Genomic DNA, 27201 nt, shown 5'->3' with positions numbered 1-27201 from the left:
TAGATTTTTATTTTTTTAGCAATAATATGACCACTCTCCAATTTAATAACCATTACAAATGAAACAGCGCCTGGGCAAACTGATTCATCACAGCCCCAAGCTTTTCACTTAATATTGAGTAATATTATTGTTTTATTAATTGTTTTCAGATTTTGCAATAGTGTAACGGTTCGCACATTGGGCTACCAATCCAGAGGTCACCACCGGTTTGTTCCCCCGGCATGACAGTTGCTACAATTGGCAAGGATCTTAAATCCCTCTGCCTCTGTCTACGGAGCAGTATAAATGGGTACAACGCAATGAATTGGCAGGTCACGTGTGGCGGGATAAAGTGTGGGTAATGACACCTCTTCCAAAACGTCTGGCCAGCTTGGGATACTGGGCCGAAGAAATATCCTCTTGAGGGGCTCTCTAACCGGTCCATCCAGTGGAGCCCCTGCCACCAGCAGTGTTTTGTGCAAGGAACTGCAGGGCTGTGTAGTTTACACTCACCACCTTTTACTACCCGAGGTTGCATTTCAGTTGATCGTATTATTGCACACAGTACAAAAAACATAAAATGTATATTAATTTAAAGCCTTTATATATGCAGTCCAAACATCTCGAGTCTGAAAAGTGAAAAGTACAGGTAATAATGAATCTAGATTTGTTACTTGATTTTCAAATTCAGCAACTCATAACTCTTAGATGGTATTCTATAATGTGCCATAAATGCTTGAAAACGGGACTAAACGTGACATTATTTCTAAGTGCCATTGTCATACCTTCACCTCCATCGACATTTAACCACTGCAGTGATATTATTCGGTGGCACAGATGATTAGAGTGCACAATGGGCAGTCAGATGGGGCCGCCTGTTCAAATCTTGGTCACGCATCATCAGATCACACACTCATTTGTCCAGGGTCAAAAAAATGTGTACTTCTGTGGATAAATTTGCTTCACACTCTGACTTGTTTAATCACAGTGTATACATAATTCTCATTTTACCCAATACTCATTGTGTAGTTTTCTTACATAAAAAACTATAAAAATGGTTTGCAAATATATATATATTTTTATCATAACTGACAGATGGTCTGAGTTCAACAAAATTGATGCAAGTGAAATCTGTTTCAAACCAAGTTGTGGCGTATTTGCTGCCCATCAGCCCAAGAGCTGAGGCTCACAGGGGCAGCTGGCTTAGGGTCCAGGAGGCAGCTTGAATTAATAACGTTAGTGACACCACCGCAATGAGCCGCAGACTGCTCAAACGAAACAACTAAATCACCCTGAATGCTCCCGATTTCATCGGATTTCAGAAGCTAAGCAAGATTGATTCTGGGCAGTACGTGGATGAATTACCACCAAGGATTATCTGGTGTAAGGGCTGCAAGGTGGCCAGCTGGCTACACAAGTGGGTTCAGTGCACAGATGACCTCTCTGTGGATTGACACGCCACTAAAAACTCTGCTAAGCGGACTTAACTAAACTATTTTTTATTTTACCAGGTAAGGCCCAATATGCTCTACAGCTCCTTTTCAGAAGCACCCTGGCCACAAATGATAGCTCAACGAAGTGGCTTGTCATGCGTAAATGTATAGCGGCCATATGCTCAAAACACATGTTTCTAAATGCGGAGGCAAAAAACAGAGGACCCGTAAAAATTAAATGTGGCCACAGGAAGAACATGCAAACTCCAAATATACAGGTGTCAGGGTTGCGATCGAACCAACAACCTCCTGTATACCTGGCGATTTAGTTTACATCTGGGGAGCACTGGGCCGGCTATCTGAAAACTCTGGCTAGCCGCAATTTCAATACAAATGTACGTAAAAAAAAGATCAAAAATACAGCTTATGCGATACACATACTAGGGTGCGTCACATACGTGGCCTGACGGATTTAAACCGCGGTCCTCTGGAGCAAATTGGTGAATGTCCTACCGCTGGGCCGTGTCATCTCCCCGTATTGATGATCGCGGTGGCGGCGGCGACGGCGGTGGTGGTGTGCCTCCCTGTAGGCTTTTTGACGTGGGGGGACAGCGTTCGGAGAGGAAAAAGTGGATCCACTGCTTTGAGGACGTGACGGCCATCATCTTCTGTGTGGCCCTGAGTGGCTACGACCAGGTGCTGCACGAGGACGAGACCACGGTACGTACGACGATCGCTCATTTTGCTCGCGCGCATTTGACTGCCATACGTGTGCGCGCGTGCACGCCGGTGCACGGGGAGTAGTGCTCTGGTGGATAGCGCTGTGCATTTCGAACCGGGATGTACGAGTTCTATTCCCAGCCAAGCCTAGTGCTGGTAACGCCACCACCTTGTGTGCCGTAGCGGCCTTTATAGGTGCTCACTAACAGCACCCCAGGGGTCTGTGTAGGCTACATGGGCGATCTTTGTGAGCGTATATGGTGTGTGAGCAGTAGTCAGTGCACCGCACCACAATCCCGGGAACCTAGGTTCTATTCTCAGCCATTGCTAACAACAGCGGCGAGTGCTCACAGAACTACCCTAATATCAATAATTATTTATTTAACCAGGGATACATAAGAGTCCTAGGTATCTTTTTCAGGAGGGTCCTGCATTGGGTGTTTATTTTAAGATGTTTTCTAGCCAATTTACAAGTGTTTATCATGCAACTGGGAGGAAACCGGAACACCCACAGAAAACCTGCACGTGCAGATGGGTATTAGTTAACTTGCCATACAGATGCCTTCTCCTGGCGAGCCGGGTGTATGGCACCTCAACGCCCACGGGCAGGGAGTTTCACAACATCTGTGTGCGATGCACCAAACCCTCACCTCCACAGTGCTGGATTACAGGCGTGCATAGCCACTGCCCCCCTTGTGGAGCCGTGCGTCATTGCATGGGCACCTGGGGCGAGATGTAAACATCATCACTGGGGAAACAAACGCGGCCGGGTGTAATGGTGGCCACACCACCAAGTTGTCCTCCGTGCTGTCATTAATAGGTGATCCCTGCTAGCACTTGTCCCACCCCCCCCCCCCCCAACATCAGTCTGTGTGCATATAACCAGGGATCTTTTGCCTTTGTCTTTGCGTATAAGCTTGGATGGATTTGTTCTTTGTCGAGGATGGCCACTTCGTATGGTGCTTATTTTCACTAACCCCAGGAGCTCGCCTTGAGACACATTGTACGAATAGGCTGCAAGACCGATGCGACTCGTGATTATGACGATGATGGCGATGATGATGATGATGCTTTTAACGTACCAGTGTATGTATAACCGCTGTACGCGTATCGGCGCATTTACAAGTGTGTGTGCGTGTGTACAGGTGTGATCATACATGTGAACATTTGCCTGACTAATAATTGCACGGTGCACACAAGCGTATGCTCTTGTTCAACTAACCTGGTTGCTCTTATGCACATGCAAGTTTGTCCGTGTGTGTGTGTTTATTACATTCGATACAGGTTCGAGGGGGCCACCTGTTCAATAGGTGGCCACAAACTGGTACCCCTATAGATCTGTGCATGTTTCAATGAATAACTGGATGTGTGTCTGCACAAGTGTCTGAATATAAGAAAAGATAGGTGTGTGTGTGTGTGTACTTGCCCAGTTGGATACGCTCACTTTTAACCTCTGCTTGTGTCCACTACGGGCCTTGTATCTGCGCGAAACGAGGCGGTGCGTTGCAGCACAATGGAGGTGCTCACGGTGAATTGAACAATGCCAAGCTACAGCGTGTCGCCTGACCGCTGCAGCGTGTGTTAACACCACCGAGGTGTGTTGTGCCTGCTGCGAGTGCCAACCTGAGCCACCGTCTATTCACACCGCCCCCGTCTGAAAGGGTGCAATTTTCGGCGGTGTCTTGTGTGAAAGCAGCTACATCGTGGTTGTGTGATAACACTTGGAAATAGATCAACGGTTTCATCTTTTGTGCGACTGGCCAGGCGCGAGTGTCATGCAAGACACAATAAATGTACCACGAAATCGTTGAAGAGTTCCACAGCAGGGTTTTTTTTAAATTTATTCTATGAAATTTTATGCCAACCGGTGCCATCTTTTAAATCTCTTCGAAGCCATTGGCAACCAGTTTATCTTGCATACAAAGTTTTGACGGATTTATTCGCCACAAATGAGCTCGTACTTGGTGCCCTCGTGCAAACGCTGACGGAGGTGAGAGACGAGAGATGGGTTTAGCAGGCGACTGATGAGACTGGGCAAATGGCCCCGATTTGTTCCACGTTTAAAAAGAAATTAAGTTCCCACTGTGGCACGTACGTTCTCCTCCATAGCTGTTTCGTGAACATACAGCAAAGCCAAGGTGGCTCATGTGCCACACTTAACAGTAAAAGCCCATGCGTGATTTCGTAAGCAAATGCCTGGTACAAATTAAACTTCTGCTGTTGGTCTAATGCTATCGTTTTACTCTCTTAAATATACCCCTCTTAACTGGCTGAAGGCAGCGGTGCGTTCACCTCTTTTATAATGCCTGGTATGACCATGAAAACTTCTTGTTGTGGTCAAGTCCTTTGCTTGGACAGTCAAAATCTTAATACTCATCCCAACATAAGGTCCCAAATGATTTGAGTAAAGGGTCGCGTCTGATATAAAAACACCTTGTACACAGAGCAGCAGCTCCCTGCAAGCCATAGCATGCTGTTCATCCCCAGCGAGGGTCAAACATTGCTCAAGTGTTGGCGAGATTCATTACAACATCACAAGCACAGCCAGGCAGCTGTGAATTAGATGGCTTCTGTTGAATGTCATTCGCGGACAATTTGAGAATGTCGTATCCTTCAGTCGCATTACGTGGTTCAATGTTACCACCCCTGTGCGTTAGCAATGTGTGCGTTAGCAATGTGTCCTTATGTAATTTCCACTGGTTTTGATTTAATGGTCCATGTGTGATTATTGCCATCAAATCCATCAGCTGATTGACATGCGTGCGGGCAGCGAGCTTAGCTTGCACAACCATCAGCATTGCATTTCAGCACTTTAAATATAACTTAGCAGTGCCATATTTTGTTCTTGTGCGACTGGTAGAGTGAGATCGATTGCTGAAATGCATTTTAGCCTTCCGTTAATTTTCCACTGCAGGTGAACGTTAATGGGGAAATCGAGTTGCAATGGCAAAGAACGTGATAAAGACATTGAGAGAAGCAAATAACCAAAGAGACGACACGCTTTAATTAAATAAAAACCCCGGTCCCTCGCAGTTTCAGCATTCATAAAATATAATGCAATTCTCTTCCTTAGAGAGATACAATTTTGATGTAAATTAACCGGCGGTGGTTTGAAATTATTTCCGCAAGGTATATTTTGCAGGTCACATGGCCTTGCTCGACAGGACCATTACAATCAATGGGAATAATCTACCTTCAACTGCTTTAGAAATTAAACATTTTTTTGCAAATGTCAACAATGTAGGATCACACCTGCATCAGCATAGGCCACGGCTTTCGGGTCGTAATGCACGTTGGTCGGCACGATTTCCGACGTGCCAAAACCTACGCGGAAACACAGGCAGATTTAGCTCCTGAATCCTTCCCATGACAATTCTTTTCCAATAATTTAAATAACACTGGTTAGAATTCGAGGCACGCCTCGCATCAAGGCATGTGTCAATTTATGGGTGGCAAGAAAGGTCAAATGACAAACGCTTCAATAATTGATTTCCAAACGCCTCTCTGCTTCTCCGATTAGCACGTTTGGCTACCATTGGTGCAAAAAAAGTTGAACATACATATGTCAGGCATGAGCGAAAATCGAGAGAGTAAGTTGTCCGTTTTTGAAAATCCAGAAAAATGCTTCAGGGATAAGCTCAGTAAGAGCATTGATACAGCAAAGGTTCATAGGTATTTCCATGGCAAGGAAGGGAAAGCGTAGTGGAAAGCCATGTGAGTTTGCAATCACTTACAAAGGTCACAGGCAGGTAGCCATGTATTATTCACGATTCACCCAAAGCGAGACCATGCAATTGTAATTCAATTCAGACAGTAGGCTCCTATTTATCACCCAACATCGCTGCTCACCATTGCGTATTCGCCATCCTCGCTGACGCTAGTGGGGGGGGGGGGGGGGGGGGTAGTGACGATGCATCGCGGTTGAGAGGAGTTGTGACCCTGCCCTGAAATCCGGAGGCTCGTTTCCACGGCCGAGCCCTCCGGTGCCGCCGTGTGTCATCCATTTTCAGATCGCCGCTGTCGGCTCTTCCGTGCGGCACCGGGGATGAGTGCAGATTTGCGCGACCACGCGATGGTCAGCCCCGGCGATTACGTGCGCGTGACAGATTAATACGCACACGCGGAGTTAAACCGCGGATTATTATTAAATATTCATCGACCGTCGAAACGCCAAATGGCTAACATTAATACTGCATTTAAATCCATCTAGGCTTATTGCTCAATGTTCTTTGGAATTTATAGCTACAAAGAGCGTCCAACTGGCAGATGAGAACAAATATTTTAGTGGCGTATATCCTGGATGGATAAGATATGTGGTCGTGTTTTTTATTTGGACGGGCAGACGACGGTGATTTAAGTGACTGAAGTTTGCTACGAATGTTTGTCCACGCTACTTCTATAAAAAAATACTACTAGCATTGTTTTAAATGTAGGCCTCTGAATATTCCAGCCCGAAGGTTTACCGGTTCTCTTCGTTGTGCATGGTCAACCTGCAGTTCTAAAATGCGTTTTACCTCGCACGCTAAACACTTGCAAATCTGCCACCACCTTAGTGAACCAAGAAATGTGCTTTCTACAGTGTGACCCCGAAGGGGATAGATAGCAGCCGAAGCCAATTGTCCAGTTACGAATATTGTGGTGTGCACATAGTAGTTAGCTATTAACATATGCGTATAGCAAATTTATGTAATGTACAATATTCACTCAATGGGGTGGGGGCTGTGACGCCCTACCCATCCGGCCACCTGGGTTCAATTCATGGCATTGGCTAACATCAGCAGGTGAGTAATACCTGAACCAACCTTGGGTTCCACCCCCCCCCCGCCCCCCGTCTTAACCGATCCCTACTGACCAAGGTGGGGAAGTATAGCCCAACAGCCCCCATGACATGACTCATGCAACATTGAAAAGCCTTAATTCAGCATTAGGTTGACAAAAAACTTGTAAACTATTTTTAGCATTGTTATTGTAATTAGGGAGACATAGAACTGCTCCTGCTGATAACGCATCCTGACACCGTATACGGACGTATATTAATTATGAATGCTCTGTTGAGCAATTAGGTATTGTGTAAACTACATACTCCCAGGTACCTGCTGTGAACAGCAACTATAATATCGATCTTGTCCTGCTCTATGTAGTGCTCTGTGTCTGTAATTTGGTCGCTCTGAGGCCCAACCCAAGAGAATTGTGACGGCTTTTAAGGTTGCGTTATTTATCCAATGCTGATAGGGAAGTCTGCCTTCAGGAGCTCTGACTCCTATCAGCCTCAATTTTAAAATAGTAGTGTTTCATTTAGAGCATCTGAATGCCCTCTAACAGAGATTTTTGCTATCCAACGGTATTATTTCATGTGAGACTTATCTGGCACTTCTTGTTCCTTCATGGTATCGTTTCCGATGCCCTCACTTCGTGCGAGTGCGAATCTTTCACGTTTGTCTTGCCACTTTCTGCATTCGCCAAAACCCCGTGGCATTCATTTTTCCACGAAGCCCTATCAACGACATCACCTCGATACCCGTGCTCCGTGGGTTGTCTCCCCCTCCAGTTCCTGCGGCTTATCTGAGAGTGCCTCGCGTGGATGACGACCTAAGTATGAAGTGGGGGGGGGGGGGGTGGGGGGGAGCAGTAAAAGTGAAACTGCAGTTGTTTCTTTAAAACTGAGCACTGCATCCAATGGTGCAGCACGGTTGGCATTGGACCTGGTGCAAGGAATTCAATGGGAGGGGGGGGGGGCTCCCCCACCTCCCCACCTCCCCGCACCACCCCCCCCCCCCCCCCCCCCCGTGGCTGTATTCTTCTCTCTTCGTAGCTGGGCACATGGGCCCCTCCGGCCCGTGAGCTCGATAGCTACGCCGCTTGCGTTTCCCTCCTCTGTGTTGCATCCTTCTGACAATCCTGTCCGTGTACTGCAACAAATAAAGTCTGAATTCAAGAAAGCCCTAATGAACAACCTTTCGTGACTCACTTCTCTGGTGCGGGGTTTTCTGCCTCAAAACGTCCTTGCTTTTAATTTTGTCTTCGGGATACAATCTTTCGAATGTGCAGCGTTGTGTGTTGATAACACTATTGCAATGATCGTTGCTTCTTTCCCTTTTTGAACAGGGTGTGTTTTACAGCTGACGATAATGTTTTCACCTGGTCCCCGTTGTTTATTTTTCGGTTAATCTGTCTCTCGTTTTATTTCTGTATTCCTTCTTCACTCAACAAGTGTGTGTGGGATTTTAAATCACTGCGTCTTGGAACCCATTCGTGACCATACTAGCCGGGTCCCACACTTATGACAACGTTGTGGAATTATGGACGTGGCTTTACGGCAACTGATTCGGTCGGAAGAATACGGACCAAGTCCAAATGTGATCCAGGGAGAGGAAAAAAAACCTGTTCAGGATGTGAGACAACTGAAAGCCATCGCACGTGAATATTGTTAAAAAAAGTGTAAAATTGCCATGTACAGTTATATCAGAGTAAATCAAAGATATTTCCCAAGTGGTCCCATAGGTTGTACTTTTGAGTTGATGTCTATAAAACCTATTCGAAATTGCATAAAAATGTTGAATAACTTAAGTAATCATGCGAAAAATGTGCTTTTTAAACCCAAAAAAATTATGCATATGTATTTTAAAGCTAGAAACGGTCTCCTTTTACCACCTGTGATGAATCGTTGTGATAGGAATGCTGAGTTACACCTAAACAAACAAAAAAAAACCTACTGAACCAATGGTTCTTGCGATGTGCTTTGAGGGTTGGCGCTTGAGGACAAGCTGGGGGCTCCGTGCGCCACGAGTGACGTTGTGCGGACGCAATGCCGTCGCTATCGATGTGAAGCTCCAATCTTGTGATGCTGGTTCACTTCCCACCCCCCCCCCCTGCTCGGAAAGCTCTCCGCGTCAGGCTCGCGAAGCAGTGAGTTTCGTATAAAAGCATCGTTATTATGATAATTATCGATACTATTTCATTGTTTTTTTTTTAAAGTAGTGCACAGGTTACAAGAGCTCGAGGTGAACGCAAGGTATGCACATACTTCTCCCTGCTCCTCGCCCACATCCCATAAACCCCGGTATATTGTCCCTATCCCATTTCATAGCCTGCCTGAGTCACACCGCCCCTCCCACCTCCCTCCCTCAATGCAACCGGCATTGTAGAATCCGCCGGCATAGAAGATGTTAACTACCTCGCCTGGTGTACAGGAGGTCGTGGGTTCGACCCCTGACCCTGACGGAGTTTGCATGCTCTCCTCGTGGTCGCGTGGAATTCTCTCCAGGTCCTCCAGTTTTTCCCCTCACATTTAGAATCAACGGTGCATTTGGAGTATTTGGCCGCTACGCATTTGATAATCCACTTCATTGGGCTATCATTTGTGGCCAGGTCGCTTCTGAAAAAAGAGCTATACAGCTCAGCAGGCTGTACACAGAGTAAAATAATAAAAAAATAGCTCAGTTTTTTTTTTGTTTAGTTGCTCCTGCCTGCTGTCGCGTGTCCCGCACCCCGTGGGTATGTTGGCAGCATCGCTACTGCATGTAGCCGGGCCAATTGGGGCAATGCGTGGGTGGCCCGCCGCTCCGGCGCGCCTCACGGTGCCGCCGTCCGGGGAGCAGGCCCGGGCTTGAGAGTGGAGCGGCGTTGGAGGTCACCCTGGACAGTGACAGAGGACCTGCTGGTACTCTGCGAACGTGACGATGCACTGTGTGTGTATGAATGTATTATTTATGTTCAGGCAATTCTCGGCTAGATTTTAATCTCAGATATCATTACAATCGAGCATTAAACGACACCGTGGCGTTGCTGAATAAGGATAAGCAACAATTTATGTTTGTCCCCGATGGGATTTGAGGCCGCAGTGAGTGTTATTGGGGACTTCTTGCCAATACATCGGGGCAATCCTAAAACACAATTGAGAGTTATAGGAGCACAACCCGCGAAAACTTACGTAGCAGTTGTTTATATTATGAAAATTCATATGTGTGTAACATAAAAATAAACTTCTAGTCGTGCTGAATATAAACACCACATGCAGGAGCCATGTCCACGTGTTTATGCTGCGTATGCAGTGGATTGTTTTACAGTAACAAATGCAGGGCTATCAACCGAGCCATTAGCTACGCCATTATTATTTTTTATCACAATGCAATTCTTCTTTCATCATCCGCTTCTTCAGCTTTACTTCCACCGTGTTAGACACGAAAGTGGATGCCTGTGCCAGCTTCGGATCGATCCCTCGTGCCTAGGCATTTTATTGTATTTTCATAATGTATCGGTGAGTGCATCCACAGACCAGTGCTCGACATAGCTGACACTGCCCGGTAATTTTGTCCTCTCAACTCAATGCCATCGATGGCAAATCAAGCACCTAACCCTCTCCTGTCTACACAAATAAATACACTACAGGTCACAAGTTCACACAAGGCCCCTCCTCTATGGTAATTTCATAAAGGATATAATTGTTCATGCGGGAAGGTCACTCACTATACGTTAGCATGCAGGTAACGTTAATGTTAACTTGAATTTATATTATAATTTAGTTTTATAAAATGTATAAATGCGACCGCATCTCAAGACGCTGTGTGCCTCTATATATGCTTATGCTAAATGCATGTTTTAATCAGCGACTGTGGAATATCCGCGGCTGTCTTAGAGCTGTTAACGGTGATGAGTGCCTCACAATGATTGATGGTGCATGGAGACACTTTGACCTTTGATGTGAATGTCATACATTTTTCATCAACGTCATTAGGTTTTTATTTTCCCACAAAGCACGGAGGAAAACAAATCATTTAATCAAAAATTAACTTCTTCATGAACGTGAAGTTAAAGTTTAGTTTCAAGAGCATGAGCGCATGCCATTATTTTACGAATGAAAGTCTACGCTACATTAATTTGGGGGGCAATAACGAGCAGGTGTGATTGCAAATAATGAAACGCATACACAAGGCAGCTCTCTCCGTGTGCAGTGTTTGCTGGACGCATTAGGAAATTCTTCACAACGTTCAATGCCAGGATCTGATGCAAATTTACACGTGGAGAATAGTTTTTTTCCTTTCGTTTCATTGTATCACTGTTGTGTTGGTGTGGAATCCACAAAAATCTGTCCAGTCATCTTTCGTTGTTCCATAGCAAGGGATGATTCCTCGTTCATTGGCACATCAAGTTAATGATTTAGCTTTTCAGCTTTTTGTCGTTGTTGAGAAAACAGATTGCAATGTGCCAGGTCGGGATAACCAAACACATGCCTACTTTTTTTCACCCACGTCAAAGTTTAGGCTGAACTAACACACGTCTTGTACTTTCGTCAAGAGTCGAAATGAAAATTCTATATTTTTCCTATGACAATCCATCCAGAGGTCAGGCCACTTTCAACTGACCCTACGAAGTGATCTTCATTCCATTTTTTTGTCCAGAGGGAGGGATGATGGGCCGAGTCAACCCCCAAGTGGGGTTTGAACTCTCAACGTTCCCACTGTCGAGCGGATCACTCGACTGCTGAGCCACTTGGGAGGGAGGGACCACGGCAAATCTGCCCTCAAGAACAGCATAAGGAGAGAGAAATTGGCTAAGGAATCATGGCCAATGACACTTAACGCCACTGTTAGAAAGTGCCGGTTTTATTTTTGTACGTAAGCTGGTTAAACCAGTAACCGAATCCTTTTTTTTTGGGGGGGGGGGGGGGGGGGTGGGGAGTGTTTTCGTTCCAGAGCAGAAATTATTCAGTTAGGTTTAGTTTTCTGTTTCCACGCATGAAAATGAGCGCTTAACTCCAGTTTCCGGTTCAAGTTTTCAAGTTTTCGTTCGGTTCAACCCTGACGAATACGGTAAAGAGGCATCACAGTTTACCTCGAATGAAACCGACGGGCGGCTTTAGTCAATGCGAAACATTTTCCTCTACATCTTCCTCGGTGAAAACCAAACATTAAAGAGACATTTCTAAAAACGGGCACCACTACCAACCCGTTCCTCTGAGCTTCCCCTTTTACTCATTCTGCAAACACCCCCCACACAAACTTTATTATTTCTTTACAACCTCTTTAGGAAAACAAAACAAACGTGGCATGTGGCCCTTATCGGTGACCGCTGAAGGTTTTTCGCAGCCGAGATGTGTGTACGGTGTGCGTTTGAACGCGACCTCTATTGCTCAACGGACATTGGCGTGTGGTGCTACACCAAGAGCAACGGGACTTCTGTCGTCTTGGGATGATGCAGACGCGATCAGCAACAGCAGCGCCCAATTCGATTGGAAATGAGCACGAAAGGCCTTGACAGAATGCAATGGAGAAACAAGTTGGTGTTACGTTTGATGGTGACGTGGCCCGGCCGTGCTTTAACGGCGGCCGTTAAAGACCCCGTGATGACATTCGAAAGGTTAGGCCATGCCGGCATCACGGTCAAAATATGCCACATGTAAAGTATTACAAATTACTAAAATTGTGATAAAAATCCCTCACTTCACAAACAGCTGTTCAGCTGCAATGGCAACAATGCAGCTGAAGGTCTGAATTACTCCCAAGTTCTTCAACAAAAGTCGTAAAAACATACAATTCCTGGCTTAATTTTGCAAGAATAAAATAATTTAATTAGCATGTATTTATTCAGTTATTTACATTCACATGTAAAATGTATTAAAATATAGTTTATGTAGCATAGTGTTTTCTATTTGCTTGTGCAAACGTTAGGTGCACTGGAGCACATTTAGGGACCCTGGGATGATCCCCCCCCCCCCATCCACTCAGTCCATCAGCTCGGCAAGTTCACGTTGTTGGATCCAATTTTGGCCTTGACACCAATACAGGCCGCGAAACGCGGATCGGAATCAAACTTGCGTAGGCTCGGTTGGTTGTTGTTAACGTTTTTCGGTGAGAATCGCAAGTCTTGTCAACATTTAATGCACTTGGTATTGGCTGCGATCCCAGCACCCACGATTGTGGCCGAAGCATGCAGTGGCACTTTTTTTTTTAATGCGTCCGTCCCAAGCAAAAAAAAATGTTTGTCTCCCTCGAACAAGCTCGCGTGAAATGCAGGCCCACCTACCTACCTCGCACTTGAAACGATAATTTCATTATTTGTTTATGATTGTCCAAGCGACTGCAAGCTGTTCAGTGGCCTGGGGAACATACTTGAGCGAGAGCGGCAGGCTTGTCTTGTTCAAGCAGCTGGTAGAAGTGAGTTGTGCAGCTCACTGCAGGTGATATCACCAAAACTGTCGACTCGACAGTAAGTTGTCTGCAATAGGTTGCTTGCCGGAGGTTGACAAGCTCTTATAGCTTGAGTGGCAACGTTGACACAACGCCACAAAACCCCAACAGAGGCATGCGTAATGAAACATTCAAAGATAGGTTTTCCGTTTAATTTCCTACATCGATCACAATTATTTGAGAATAGTGGCATAGACTGCTGTGACCTTGTCTTCACATTTCCACAAATATAAAATTTTATATGGACATTGGCATTTTTTTTTGGGCTGCAGGTGTAATGTTTATTTAATTATGCAGTACCCGCAATGCCGTAGCTTACGTACAACCAGCCCTACCGTATTTGTTTTCGTGAATATTATTAAGCAAGGATATTAGGGACTATATTTGTTTATTTGTTCATAGCAATGTCTCCACGGGGTCATGCTTGTTGGGTTATATGCGGCTGGTTCTGCATGGAGACCCTGATGCCAAGCAACGAACCTTTTGTAGAGAGAGCCGCGTGTGTGGTGACAGGAGGAACCCACACCCACACACAGTGGCTCACTCTTTCGAATATTAATTCAGCACCTTGTGCGGTATCTTAACAGCATAGACTGATGTGAAATTGACAACATGTGGAGAATTACTATGCTGTCATCTGGTACATGTTGTGCCACATTCGTGAATAATTTGAACCCCAAAACCAGTATGTGGATTTGAAAATGCAAGACAGATGCAAATCCTGGCACATGCCCCACAGTTTCTCGTTGGCAGGTTTTTTTGCTTGTGTTCAGTCATGAAGGCAGCACACATTTGGGCTACTAGTTTCCCTGATATGGAAGATATTTCCGGGCTTGTAATCTAACACGTAGTTTTTTTTATGCTTGCAAAATTGTGCATGCACGTTGGGTTAAATGTACGGTAATAGCAGCAGTGGCATGCTGAGTGCCGGGATACGCCAATATATTTAGACAAATGTTACTTTTGAAATGTCAGCTTTTGCATATAAAAAGCACACAGATGCTATATATACATACATTCTCCGTGTAGCCACCCTTGTTTCCATACACTGTGAAAACAATGAATGCATATGTGCGCATAAATTACATGTAATATATCGTTTTTGAATGGAATGCTTCACTTTTCTGAGAACGAATGTTACGATTTTAATAAAACACCAGCCACCGTTGCATTGCGGGTAAAACAACCCCGAAAAAAATCTTGCTAGCTCACGAGATGGCACGTGGTGCACACAAAGCAGCCCGATTCGCCCCTTCAACTCGGAGAGGGCGAGTTTAAGTGCATGGACACGGCGCGAGGCAGTCGACACTTAAACGTGCGTGCAGCAGTAAACCCCCAACACCAATCGGGAAATGGACGTAAGTCAAGCGTGACCCATCCGCTGGTTGGTTTTTTGACGTGGTGCAAAACACACCGGTGTCATGATTAGCATCGTGCGAGCGATTTTGCATGTACCTTGCCGGCCCGCTTTCCTTCCCCTCTTACCTCCAGCATCCCTGCGGCAACCCCATCGAGCATGACTCACGGGCGGAACCGGCCTACCCATTTCAACATGCCTCATACAGCCACTGGCCCTCGTGGTCCCGGTGTTGTTGTGCATCGAGTCAGCGCTGGCATGGTCGTCCCATGCCTCTTCTTTTGTAGCGAGGATGATCTGAGCATCGTTTTGTCTTTCGTTTGTTTGTTTGGTTTTCTGTTTCCCTCTGTGTTTGAATGCAATTCCTTTCCACATGGTATTACGGATGCATGCAAGGCGTTTGCTGTTACGGTTTGGTGTGTCCTATCCAAAGTGTCCGTGCGGCCCTCAACCTAAGACCCGATGCCAGTCACCGTCCCCCACAGGGAAGCGCCAATTGCAGCGGATTTACTTGTTGAGTGGTGGTCACTCAAGTCCGCAAAGAACTACAATTTTTAATAACGGTGGCTCGTTTGAACATTGCGAATGAACTTTGGATAAACTGCGTCTAACCGTAATTCAGCACAAGAAAACACTTTCCTCCTACATTTTATATATATATACATACTATGTATATATATGTATGCATATGATAACAACGTGGATGGCTGAAGGAGCTCTGGCAGAGGAAAGAGGATCACTACACCAGCGGGCGCACGATGACAAAATTGGCGGCATTCACAATAAAGAAAGGAGCCCCCCATGAACAAACTTCTGGTTCATCGGAACAATAAAATTGTGGATCTAATTGGTGGGGGGTACCAGTGATGCACTGGTAAGCGCACTGCGCTATGAATCCATCGACCCGAGTTTGATTCCTGGCCACGGCTAACATCAGTGGCGAGTGATATCTGAGCCTGGATCCCCTGACCCGCTTGCTTACCAGACCACACTGGCCAGTGTGGTGAAGTATGCTTCAACGACTACCACAACTGACGCGGTGCAGTGACCAAAATGTTGGAAATGACGCAAATATCACAATCGTAACAGGCTTCGTCAGAATGTGATGACAACGGAGAAAAGATCAGACGTGGTTAGAACTAACACCCTAGAATTAACACCCCCGTGGTAATGCAGCTGCGGTGGTGTGAATTGTTGTAGTTCTAGCACCGTGCTTTGCCTGACAGGACTTACATAAAGGATAACACCTTTATGACGTTCAAAGTGATTTCCTTCCCTCACTCTGCCAAGCTCCATTTAGCCATCTGAACATACATTTACCGTACCTGGGTTTGCATGTCTTTTTGTAAGTTTAGTATTATTGTAAACGCAGATGAACTGTTTTATTATGATGACGTGAATTTTATTATACAGGGTGATCCAATTATAGGTACCCCACTGATTTTTATTTTTTTTAAATGGTCGTCTTACTTTCTTGACAGCGACGGCTCCATATCTCAGAGGAGTGTGGAGTGTTAAAATATTGAATGAGTGTGTTGAGATTGGTGGGCGACATGTAGAGGCTATTGAAATAAAATCTAGTTTTCTCTACTAGGTCTCATTATATTAGTGCATAATCTCATGATGGATCACCCTGTGTATGTTTGCAGCATGATGTGTACAAACTGCAGTAAGGTGTATGTATACAATTGCGTGCATATATAAGGGAGTGGTCAAGATGGGCTGAAATTTAGCGGGGAGTGGTGGCACGGTGGTTAGCACAATGCGCTATTAATCCCGGTGGGTATGAGTGCCATTTTTGTCCACGGCTAACATCAGTGGCGAGTGATGTGTGCACCTATCCAGGGCTCGCCAACCCACACTGACTGATGTGGTGAAGTATGGTAAAAAAAAAACCCTTAAAGACCAACACGGCTTGGGGCCTTTCATGCAGCAGAGGATTGAGATCGAGAAAAATATAATTTATATTTACTCATATGTCTGACGAAGCTAATCCTTCGCTCTTTATCTTCAAATCGTGTTACAATATTACAAGTAGAATAGGAACATTGCTGTTAGAAATTTCAACAGTTTATTTAATGTCAGCAATGAATGCAAATACTAAATATTAAATTTTGTATATCTTGACCACCCCTAATATATTCATGAATACATACTGCATGAATGCGCCTAAACAAACTCATTATACCCTTGTGACTTTCCATTACAGTAAAATATGACTTGTCGAAAAGAACTAAAAAGAAAACACGAATTAAGTACAGGGTGTCAATCAAGGTACCATCCAATCTTACATAATACAAATGATAGAACAGTTTGAGTTCTGTCGTGTGAAGATTCTATCACGTACATTATAACCAACTAAACCACCACACATCTGCATGCATGTTGAACTTCTTTCGCACCATACATAGCCAACCGTGCTAATCGGAGGTGCGGGGGAAAGACAACAAACTAAACACAAAATGCAATGAGTTTTCAATGTAGATGATTTTAAAGTGCATAACCTTCAGTGGCTTCCTAATATCTGAAGAGCGTTCCAGACGGCCGCGGAAAAAAAAAACTGCCACGGTGTTGGCGCCGCATTGAGGTTCGCGAGAGTGCCGGCGGTTCACCAATATCTCGGCTCTGATCGTTCCGAACGCTTCTACCTTGCGCATCTGAAGATCACTCGAGCCTTTCGTGTTTTATTAGGATTATTTGTTGGATTTTGGCAAACACCTTATATTTCACGTAATCCCCAACTATTCAACCGCGAAGTTCAAACAGCCACTCATCATAATTCTTTAAACGATGGATGACACCTCGAAGGATACCCTGTACGTTCCTATCGCTAGAACGTAACTCGGCTATCAAACCCTCCTCGTTGTGCGGGTTTGCGCATCAAACGTGAGCGCACTCGAACGCGCCATCCTCCTGTTCCGTGGGGTTTTTTTTGTTGTTTTGTTTTGTTCCCTTCTCCCCCTACCCGACCCCACTCGCTCCCGAGGCTGATTGAGCCAGACTTGAGTTGACCCAAGACCTCTCAAAGGGAACGCCTTTTTTGTCTCTTGCAGAACCGAATGCATGAATCTCTCAAACTCTTTGACAGTATCTGTAACAACAAATGGTTTACCGACACGTCCATCATCCTCTTCCTCAACAAGAAGGACATCTTTGAGGAGAAGATTTCCACCTCTCCACTCAACATTTGCTTTCCCGACTATATTGGTACGTCTACAGCGGCCTCCCTTAACTTACTCAAGGAAATGAAATCTACAAACAAATCTATCACCTTTTCATCATTCAGATATCAATTAGAAGCCACTGTAGCAAGTCCCTTTTGGAACGTAAATCTGAGGAATATTTGCAAAGAACAAAATCAGTCTGTAAAAAAAAAACTATTGGGTGCAAACAATAATTATAGGGCTTGTTATTTCTATCCAGGGAAGCCTCAACTGGGCCTCGATACATTTTCAGAACGGCAATGCCGGGGGTTGAGCAGCTGATTAATTTCTTGAGTATTTTTTTCCCCCATAAATGAATCCATCCAATTACTCTGCTTACAGAGCAAGAGTGAGAGTGTTAGGCACAAACCTTTCCATGTCAACCCCGCCTGGAGGGTTGCGCTAATGCACTTTAAAAGACTGCAATTTTGTATTTGGCCGTTACATTCTGGCCATGGGCAAGTTTATCAGAGCCCCCCCACCCCCCCCCCCCCCGTATCTCATGCAAGACAGTTCTGCAACACTGCGTTGTAGATGGCTGTGCGTGTTTACCCTGTGGGTTGGTTAAGGGAAAATACCGGCACTTTATATTTTTCTTGTCAATGGGATTGTGTTCCGTGCCAGTCCTGGGTGCAGCTCTTAGCTTGTGATTGACAATCTGCTTACTATTCTTGGTTCTTTTGGTAAAGTCACGTAGAAGGGAAATAATAAAATAAAAATTTCATTTTCTTTTTATATGAATCCCTGCAGTCACGAAAGCTTTAAATCAAAATTTAATCTGCTTACTGATGCCCTTTTGCCATCTGACCTACCCAATTGGCTCGCAAAGCATGTTTTGGCCTTGTGTTGTTGTGCATATATGTTGAGGAATTTTAAGTTTTGTTTGCGCATGTCCAACACAAAACATCTCCATGAACAAACGTGCAATATTATTATTACTTCTACGATATTTATATTTAATGCAAGAGTGATTTCTTAATTTAAAATATAACACATTTTCATAATTTACATTTCTAGAGAATACATTAATGTTTTAAGAGTCAAGGAATAATGTGTTTAAAATGTTTGTGATTTATAATTTTTGTGCTTTGAAGCATACAAAATTTAATCTCGACTTAAAGTTTTCGTGGCTCGAGGAATACATATTCTATGGGTCTTTCGGTAAAGCCACATATATAGAAAAATATAAAAAAATATCACGACGTTTCGATCGCAACACAAGCAATCGTCTTTTTTTTTCAATGGGCTGAATGTCTCACTAGCACATCGACCGTTGCGGTGGTTCTCTTACATTGACATGCTAATCTCTCACAATACAATGGCCACCTCCACAGCCTGAGGGCGCCCTCCGCTCTTACATTTACATGCAAATACCATCTCTAGCCCCGCCCACTTACACTTGGGGTACACGCACTACAATGGCCACCTCCACAGCTTTGGTAGCGCCCTATAGGCTAACCTCTCACAATACAAAGGCCACTGCCCCAGCCTCTGTGGTTGGACCATCTCTAGCCCCACCCACCTACCTTGATGCACCCATCTCAGGCCTGTATAAGACCTTGTCTCAGCAGCTTTCTCTCTCTCTCTCTCACACCTGATGACGATTGCTTGTGTTGCGATCGAAACGTCGTGATATTTTTTTATTATTTTTCTATCTACGTGGCTTTACCGAAAGACCCAAAGAATACATACAAAATTACTTGTTTAAAAATTAATAAACGCATCTTATTGTACAATTTAACAGCAGAATTATTGTATATGTAAGCCACCAAATATCTCTAAGCTGCCTGTTTTTTTATTCACATTATAATCAAAACAATGTGCTGTTTTCATAATGCTCTTAAGCTCTCAAGCTAGAGGATAAATGTAAATAAAAATTTCAAATACCCTTAAATAGCTTTGGGAATATAACAAATTGAATATTGCAGGAGTAATTTTAACAATTGCAAATCCGTTAAAAAAGCCAAACAATTTAATGGATATCACTTGCGTTTTTGTTAAACGTTATAATTTCTATGTCATGCAACCCCAGCTGCTTGCCGTGCGATGAGGGTGGTGGCCAATCGTAACTTGATTTTCATCATAAGTCACCTCCGCTCTAAAAGGGGCCGCTCATTCTATTCTTCTGCTCTCTCAGTCTGAAGCTACCTACATCCTACCAGGCCATCGGCGCTGCCGACTCCCTCCTCCTGTTTACATTCAGACTCCGCAAATTCTTCTTCTCTTCTACCTAACAGCCAATTACTAACATGCTACAATTTAAATTGTACACTACAGAAGTGTGTGTTTCTCCAACACACGCTGCACGCAATCCCTCTGCTTAACTTCAGAGCATTGTGGCCTTGTCGTGCATTTCCGCCCCCCCCCTCACATGAGCATCCCTCTCTCCGGAAACCAAATACAGAACGTCTTGAAACGCTTCATGAATCCGTATCACGATGTACAATTTTTGCTCTCGCCTACGCCAATGGAAGCTGTGACCAAATTACCCGGCGATGCACCTGATCCCGTCAGGCCTCGTACGCTAAGCGGGTTTGAGCCTGGATAGTGCTCGGATGGGCCACCGCAGTGCGCAAAATCAGAGTTGGCTTTGTGGGCAGCAGAGTGCCGTGCAGCAAAAATCCAATGCTGTTCTATCACTCCCCCCCCCCTCCTCCTCCCACACCAACCCACACTGCACAGCATGGGAGATTATGTCCAGGCAACTCTCACGACTTTCAAGGCACGCGAGGTGGGGAGGGGGCCACTCTTCTCGATTGACAAAGCTCTCCGTACATGTCTATGATAGTGGGAAGCATTTCTTGCTCTTTTGCAGACAATGACGACGAAAACGACGACGACGATGATAAATTCGTAGGCCAATTTCTCCGACACGTGCGACGATGCGATCGGCGTTTCTGCGGTTAACCCTTTTGCCTCTGCTCCGCGCAGGAGCTAACGAGTTTGTAGAAGCGGCCGCCTACATCCAGGCGCAGTACGAGAGCAAGAACAAGTCCAGCAACAAGGAGATCTACTGCCACATGACGTGCGCCACCGACACCAACAACATCCAGTTTGTCTTCGACGCCGTCACCGACGTGATCATTGCAAACAACCTGCGCGGTTGTGGACTTTACTAGAGCCACCTTTTGTCCACGCGTCCCATCGGCCGGCTCGGCAATACGTTCCCGAGTGCAGGTTGCCGGTCGAGATTGTATGAGCGCCGGTATTGCTACCGCGATTTATTTTAATCTTAGGTTTTTTTTTTGGTTCGTGTAGCCGCTGCTGTTTTCATCACCGCCGTTGTTCTCGTGCATCATCGTCATTGTTGTTGTTGTTGTTGTGCATCATCGTCGTCGTCGTTGTTGTTGTTGTTGTGCCGTCGCTGCCATTGCTTTGTTAGGCAGCCGGCGGGGGCTGTGGGTCTGCGTCGGCGCGTCCCACGGTTCCTGCCGTTTAGCTGGTGCATGCAAAGCGGCAGGGCAGCGATGAGTTGTGGTTCCGCACCGTTCAGTGCATTTAGGTGACGGTCCCCCCTTGAGCACTTCCCAGTCCGTTGTAGCTGTCTCTGTTTTAGACTACCGAGTCTTGAGATGTGCCCCTATGAACGGCTTAAAGAAAGCAGCGGGGGGGCATGTGGAGGTCGAGATGGAAACAGGTCTACCTTCATGTCTTCCTGTGGTACCCATCAGTTTTGCGCAGCATGCAAAGAATTTGCCGAGGATGACTTACTTCAATCTTGAACATCCACTCCATACCCCAAGGTAGCGGCTCGTATCAGGATACATTTTGACAAACGTGTGCAACCCTATAGGTACAAGCATTGACTGCAGTGTTGATTTGTATTCTTGCGAGAGGCTACTCGGCCTGTATGAAGAATGTATTGAGTGTCAGCTTTCTGGATTCACACACAAGATTCCTACAGATCCAACCATTTCCCCTTTGCACAGTGATGACATCTCTTCACATACACTGCTGCTCAAACCATCATGCCATCAACCGCCGAGATCTTTGCACCATTCGTCCCACCCCCGGCTTGGATACTGATGACCAGCTTCATGCACGAATTCCCCTTTGTCCCAACGACCGATAGTATAACTTCATGCTAAAACAGCCCCCCCCCCCCCCCCCCCATAATTGTTAAAGCCTTCAGTAAATGAGTGGGCCTGAAGCACAGTGGTGTTTGCCAGAGATACGATTCATAGACAGTGTTTAGGTCAGGCCAAGTAATACGAATCTGGGCAAATTTGTGTCCACAAGACCCCCCCCCCTCCCCCCGCCACCTGGTTATTGTTTCACCGGTGAGTTCAAGAAAAAAAGTCTCAGCGAAATTGAGCAAGAAGATGTGATGTTTCAGAAACATGTTTGCAGAAACACCACGTAAATGATGGGGTGGTTGTGTGTAATATATTCCATATTATGATTATTATATATTTTCCGCTTAAGCTCTAGGCAGGGCTTTTGAAATGTGAACAACACCTCCGATTAGTGAATTTGTCTCGAGATAATTTCTCATCTCTGATAGAGGGGGGGGGGGGGGGGGGGCATCTGCACATTTAGTTACAGGGTTTCTGATGGAGCTTTAGACCAAGATAAACGCACTACACTGAATATTTTGACACAAGTAGCCAGCTGTGAAGCAAGTTCATGCCTGTGCTTTGGCTTCTTAAAACTGTGCCGTCGCTTCATTTATTGTTTCGTGCCTCTGTAATAAATATTTTAGGATATTCACAGAAAATTAATTTGTGTCTTTATCATTTTATTTCTTTTCCCCCTCCCAAGAGTCCCACATTTCTCAGGAGACAATATACTGTTTGGTAACTAAAATGTTTATGTATTGTGACTTACAACACACATTTCTCTGTTTGTCATGGGAATTAAAAAAGGAGTAAAAACTCAAGTTAGCTTTCAAATGTATGTTTTATGTGTCCCGGAAAGTACTGCTCTGCCAAACACTTATTGGGAATTTTTTTTGCAAGTTTGCTGCATTCATCATTTTAACAGGGTTTTGATTGTGGATTGTACCTTGACGTCCAGACAGCATTGTGAACTTTAAATCTGTGATTAGAACCCTCTCTTAAAAATACTCCGCTGTGCCATGGAGTTGCACCTAGCATTATCCTACAGAATGCAATAACTTTGAAGGCCGCGAAAGCCTTTGAAAGTCATTTATTTTTGGCACGCATTAGCCATCTGCGGGGACGGCACGTCCATTGTCACCCTGTCATTACAGCCAGGTCTGTCATTTTACTCCTGAACAATTTAATATATGAATCATCAGCTTTCATTTACTGGTGAGTCTCTTTTCAAGCCACTCCAATATAAACACAGCTTCGTTTCAGTAATATGCGCTCCATGGTGGAAATATGTTAACTGCCTGCCTGGTTTACAGGAGGTTGTATATTTGGAGCTTGCATGTTCTCTTCGAGGTCACGTGAATATTTCTCTGGGTCCTCCGACTTTTCCCTCCACATTTAGAAATATGCATTTAGAGTATTTGGTTGCTATACATTTACGCATGACAAGCCACTTCGTAGAGCTATCATTTGTGGCCAGGTGGCTTCTCATAAAGAGCTATATAGCTCAGTGGACCTTACCTGGTAAAATAAAATTCGTTTTTTTTTAATATATCTCCACGAGTGCGGTCTTCTGTTCTGTTATTAGTTGCGAGCCGACCACCGGTCAATTTAAGTTTGTGAGCAGCGCAAACCTCTCTCAGCTAGAGTTCTTAGTACAAGGCTCCAAGAGGGATATGGTGTAGCTATTGCTTTTGGACTCCCCACCCCCCTCTCCTCTTTGTCACTCTAGAACAGGGACCAATTGAGGAGATTGTTGACGAGTTCTTTTTGACTTAGCAAGATTTAGAGAGCTCTGTTTAAAACAAGCCCCCACCATTTAATTTCACCATCGATCTCTCTCCTCTCTTTGTGTGGTTAATCAGATTTTGTATAAGCTATACAAATGCAGTGGCCACTTTTGTCACGCACAAATGTATCCCATGACCAAGCCTTATCAACTCAATGAAGGCCTGTGCCAAATTTGGTAGATTTTATTCAGGTGGTTTATTACTTGTTTTAATTCATTAATGTGCATCCACTACACATCGGTCACAATGTTAGAGTTGCACAGTGAAATTGGAATACCCTTTGTAGCTCTGCCAAGAATATGAATGAAATTATTGCTCGCACATTTTTTATGCAATAGCACTAAGCTGCAGTTTTGCATGCTAAAAGTCATGTTTGGGTAAAATATAGAAATAAATAATCGATTAAAGTTCTTCCCAACAAAAATGGCAGAACCCATAAAACTTTCTTTAATTTAGAGCCTGAAGCCGAACTTGGGATATTTTCAACATCGTTGAGTGAAGCTGTTTTTAGTTAGATCATTGTTATATATTTTTTTACCAATTATTTAGTAGGGTTTTTTTTTACAGCAAAAGCAAGTGCAACAAAGAGTGTGCTAAAAAGGACAAAAGTTATATTTTGTCAAGTAAGTATACATTTTAGGCCTGGGATTAGGGTTAGCTTTCTGGTTTAGCAAATTTGCTGTGAAAATTACATGTCAAAATTTCCTTTTAGCTATTTTGTCTTTGGATTTATTTTTTAATATATCCAAACTGAAATGCAAGGATATAAGAAGTCATTGAAAGATTTAGTTTCAGCCACAGTTTTACAGGGAAAAGCCTTTCATGCTTTTATGATTTTCATACCGTGTACGTCACAAGCTTGATTGTTATCGACGTATCGTGAAAATGCCTTATTGTCGCCGTAAAAAAATCTTAAAACTATTTTTTTACCAATTATAATTGCAAAGTAAAGTCCTACAGCCATGCTGCATAATTCTGTACTAAGTTCAGGTGACAAAACTAGCAATGCAGACATATCTCAGGAATAAACAGCACAAGTGGAATTTTCTTTCAAAGAATTGTGCATTGTAAATGGTTTGCTTTGTTCTCCAAAACTGGTCACACAATCCGCGGAAGTTTTAGTACATCACCCATTGGTTCACAGTGACATCATTTGGCGTCTTGTTTTCCTGGTATTTTGAAACTACCATTGCCGGAAGAATAAATGGGATGTTATTACAGACAACTGGAACAATTTATTCCAGAAACTTTTTTCTATGTTTATAACATGGCATGACTAAGGGAGCATTGTCATTCATTAATATATTTTTAAAAGTGAATTTCTTTCATTATACATTATTTGTGTTCAATAATACTCATCCATTTTAAAAGGCAGCAATTGGTAATAATGGGCAGATATTCTCAATGCTAAAAACAACTCTTTTAACAAGCCATGGATGATCAATGACAAAAGTCTCTCTGTGTCTGGGATCGTGGTAGTTGTTTTACAGTCTGGATGTCACAGGCAGTGCCTGTGCAATATTGCGTAACTCGCAGCTATTTTGTTACATAATTCCAGATATTTTTTTTAATGTGAGCTGTTATGTAGCTTCAAGTCAACCAGCACTTGGAATTCAGGCTGCGATACAGAGGTCATGTTCCCTCTCAGCCAATCAATATACCCTTTTCAGTTTTTTTCTTTTACTTTGTTCGTAGTTTCGATCACCGTGTCTTGATTAGCTGACATTACAAGTGTACGGTCCGTGAGAGTTTGGTGATCAGCAAACATGCGGCTGGTACTTATCTGTTCATAGGTCAAAGCACAGTGCACGAAACACAGCTGCTCGTGCTAATGTTGAGACTGGATAACAACGGACGGTGCAAGCGGGTGTTGTCAGGCTTCTCGCCTGGAACATTTTCCCCACTGCTAATGCTATGGCGTGGTGCTTGCTAAATTACCTACACGGGTGTACTCGGCTTGGTCTTGAAAATCGCTCGGTGGATGCATATCAAGAATGAGTTTTGGGTATTAATTTTTCAGGTTAGGATTTTTAAGGCCCATTTGAGACCTTATTTCTTCCCATATATTCAGATCATTTACATGATCGAATAATGTAAATGATCCGATAATTATTTGGTGAATTGGCCAGGTCATTATATGGCCTAACCCAAAAATAAATTAATCAGAATATTGGGTGTGAAAGCTGCGTGTTAGATAATGCAATGATGTAATGTCTTCATGCTCACAAAAGTGACAGCAGCCGATGACACGTGGCACATTTTGGGGCAGAGAAAATGAAGGACGTGACATTTTCTGCAACATCACACTTTCAGGTATATCTGATAATTCGTATCTCAGCCCATTTAAAATATATATTTTTGTATTATTAACAACGTTGCGATTTAAAACTCTGACGTACAGGATAGGAGTTGAGATGGTGAGTTTTTTAGTTTTATTGGTGTGAAAATATCACCAAGGGGAACCTGTGACCCTCCCATCTTTGTACCTCTGTCTAAACACACTTTTGAGCATCTTTTCTTTGCACTTTTTTTTACATTGTGACAACTTAAAAGTTTTTATTTTTATTTTAAAGCTTAATTAAACCTGCATAAAAGATTTATACCGTAAGTTTCAGCTGTAGGTAAAACGTTAAATGTGCATTTTTTAATCTGACATACAATGCGCTATTTTTTCGCGAGCATACAGTTACGCGTTATATGTGTTAGTTGTACGTTGTATGCGGAGGAATGTGAAACTTATTGGGCTGCATAATTTTAAAAGCCAGTAATACAGCACGTTAATGATTTCATACATTTTAACCATTCATGTTAAAGAGGCTGCGTCTTGAATATGTATAGTCTTGCTGTTGCGCTAACAGTTTAAAGAAATTGTAAAACATCCTTGGGTTGTAATTGTGAAAATGCTTATCGGACTCATAATTTAAAATATTGCAGGGTTCATTGTGGTTAAACTTTGTTTTTGTTTCAATGGAAATTCAATTTCTGGCTGTTTTTCAAACTCTTACAGTAGTGAAGTAAAACTGCAGTGTTCTGTGGGACAATATTTAGTAAAATGACAGATTGTTGATTGTACAATACATTAATTGTCGAGCTATTACCACGAGGGGACTGTACTTTATTTGTGATGACGTACCTGATTAACACCAATTAAACCCCCATAGAGTGTTGTGCAAAATCAAAATATATATAAAAAAAATCTTAATCAAATTCCGTACAACTTTTAAACATGAATGTCATTTTTTTCATTTTGCCGGAGGGATAAACAAAAATCACATAATAGTGGATCACTGTGTCAAATATAAAAAAAACACGTAAATTGTTTGACTTTACAATAAGTTCGTTATTGCTCTGCGCAGTGGCAGTTTAACTGTGCGTTTTGCCTACCGTTTAAAATCAAGCGATTGTGGTATGGTAACTCGAGACATATAATCTTGCGTTCATTACTCGATTCAGCTGTAGCCATACAATGTCACTTAGC

General features: G+C 43.8%; 1 protein-coding gene across 2 annotated transcripts in view; it reads left to right on the top strand.

Moving 5' to 3' along the window:
• Positions 1-27201, top strand: part of GNAO1 (G protein subunit alpha o1) — a 154601-nt gene that overhangs the window by 110033 nt on the left and 17367 nt on the right. The window contains exons 6-8 of one of the 2 annotated variants that reach the window (XM_032960604.2): positions 2003-2132; positions 17729-17882; positions 20810-22599. In XM_032960604.2, coding sequence (XP_032816495.1) covers positions 2003-2132; positions 17729-17882; positions 20810-20997 — 472 coding nt within the window. In that variant the 3' untranslated portion in view covers positions 20998-22599. Of the gene's footprint in view, positions 1-2002; positions 2133-17728; positions 17883-20809; positions 22600-27201 lie in introns of those variants that run through there. The other variant, XM_032960603.2, reaches the window with a different exon arrangement.

Source organism: Petromyzon marinus, chromosome 25, assembly GCF_048934315.1.
Source record: "Petromyzon marinus isolate PM22_M1 ecotype Great Lakes invasive population chromosome 25, UKy_Petmar_22M1.pri1.0, whole genome shotgun sequence".
Taxonomy (NCBI): Eukaryota; Metazoa; Chordata; class Hyperoartia; order Petromyzontiformes; family Petromyzontidae; genus Petromyzon; species Petromyzon marinus.
Note: the sequence above shows the minus strand (reverse complement) of the source record. Positions and strands in the feature narration are given on the sequence as shown.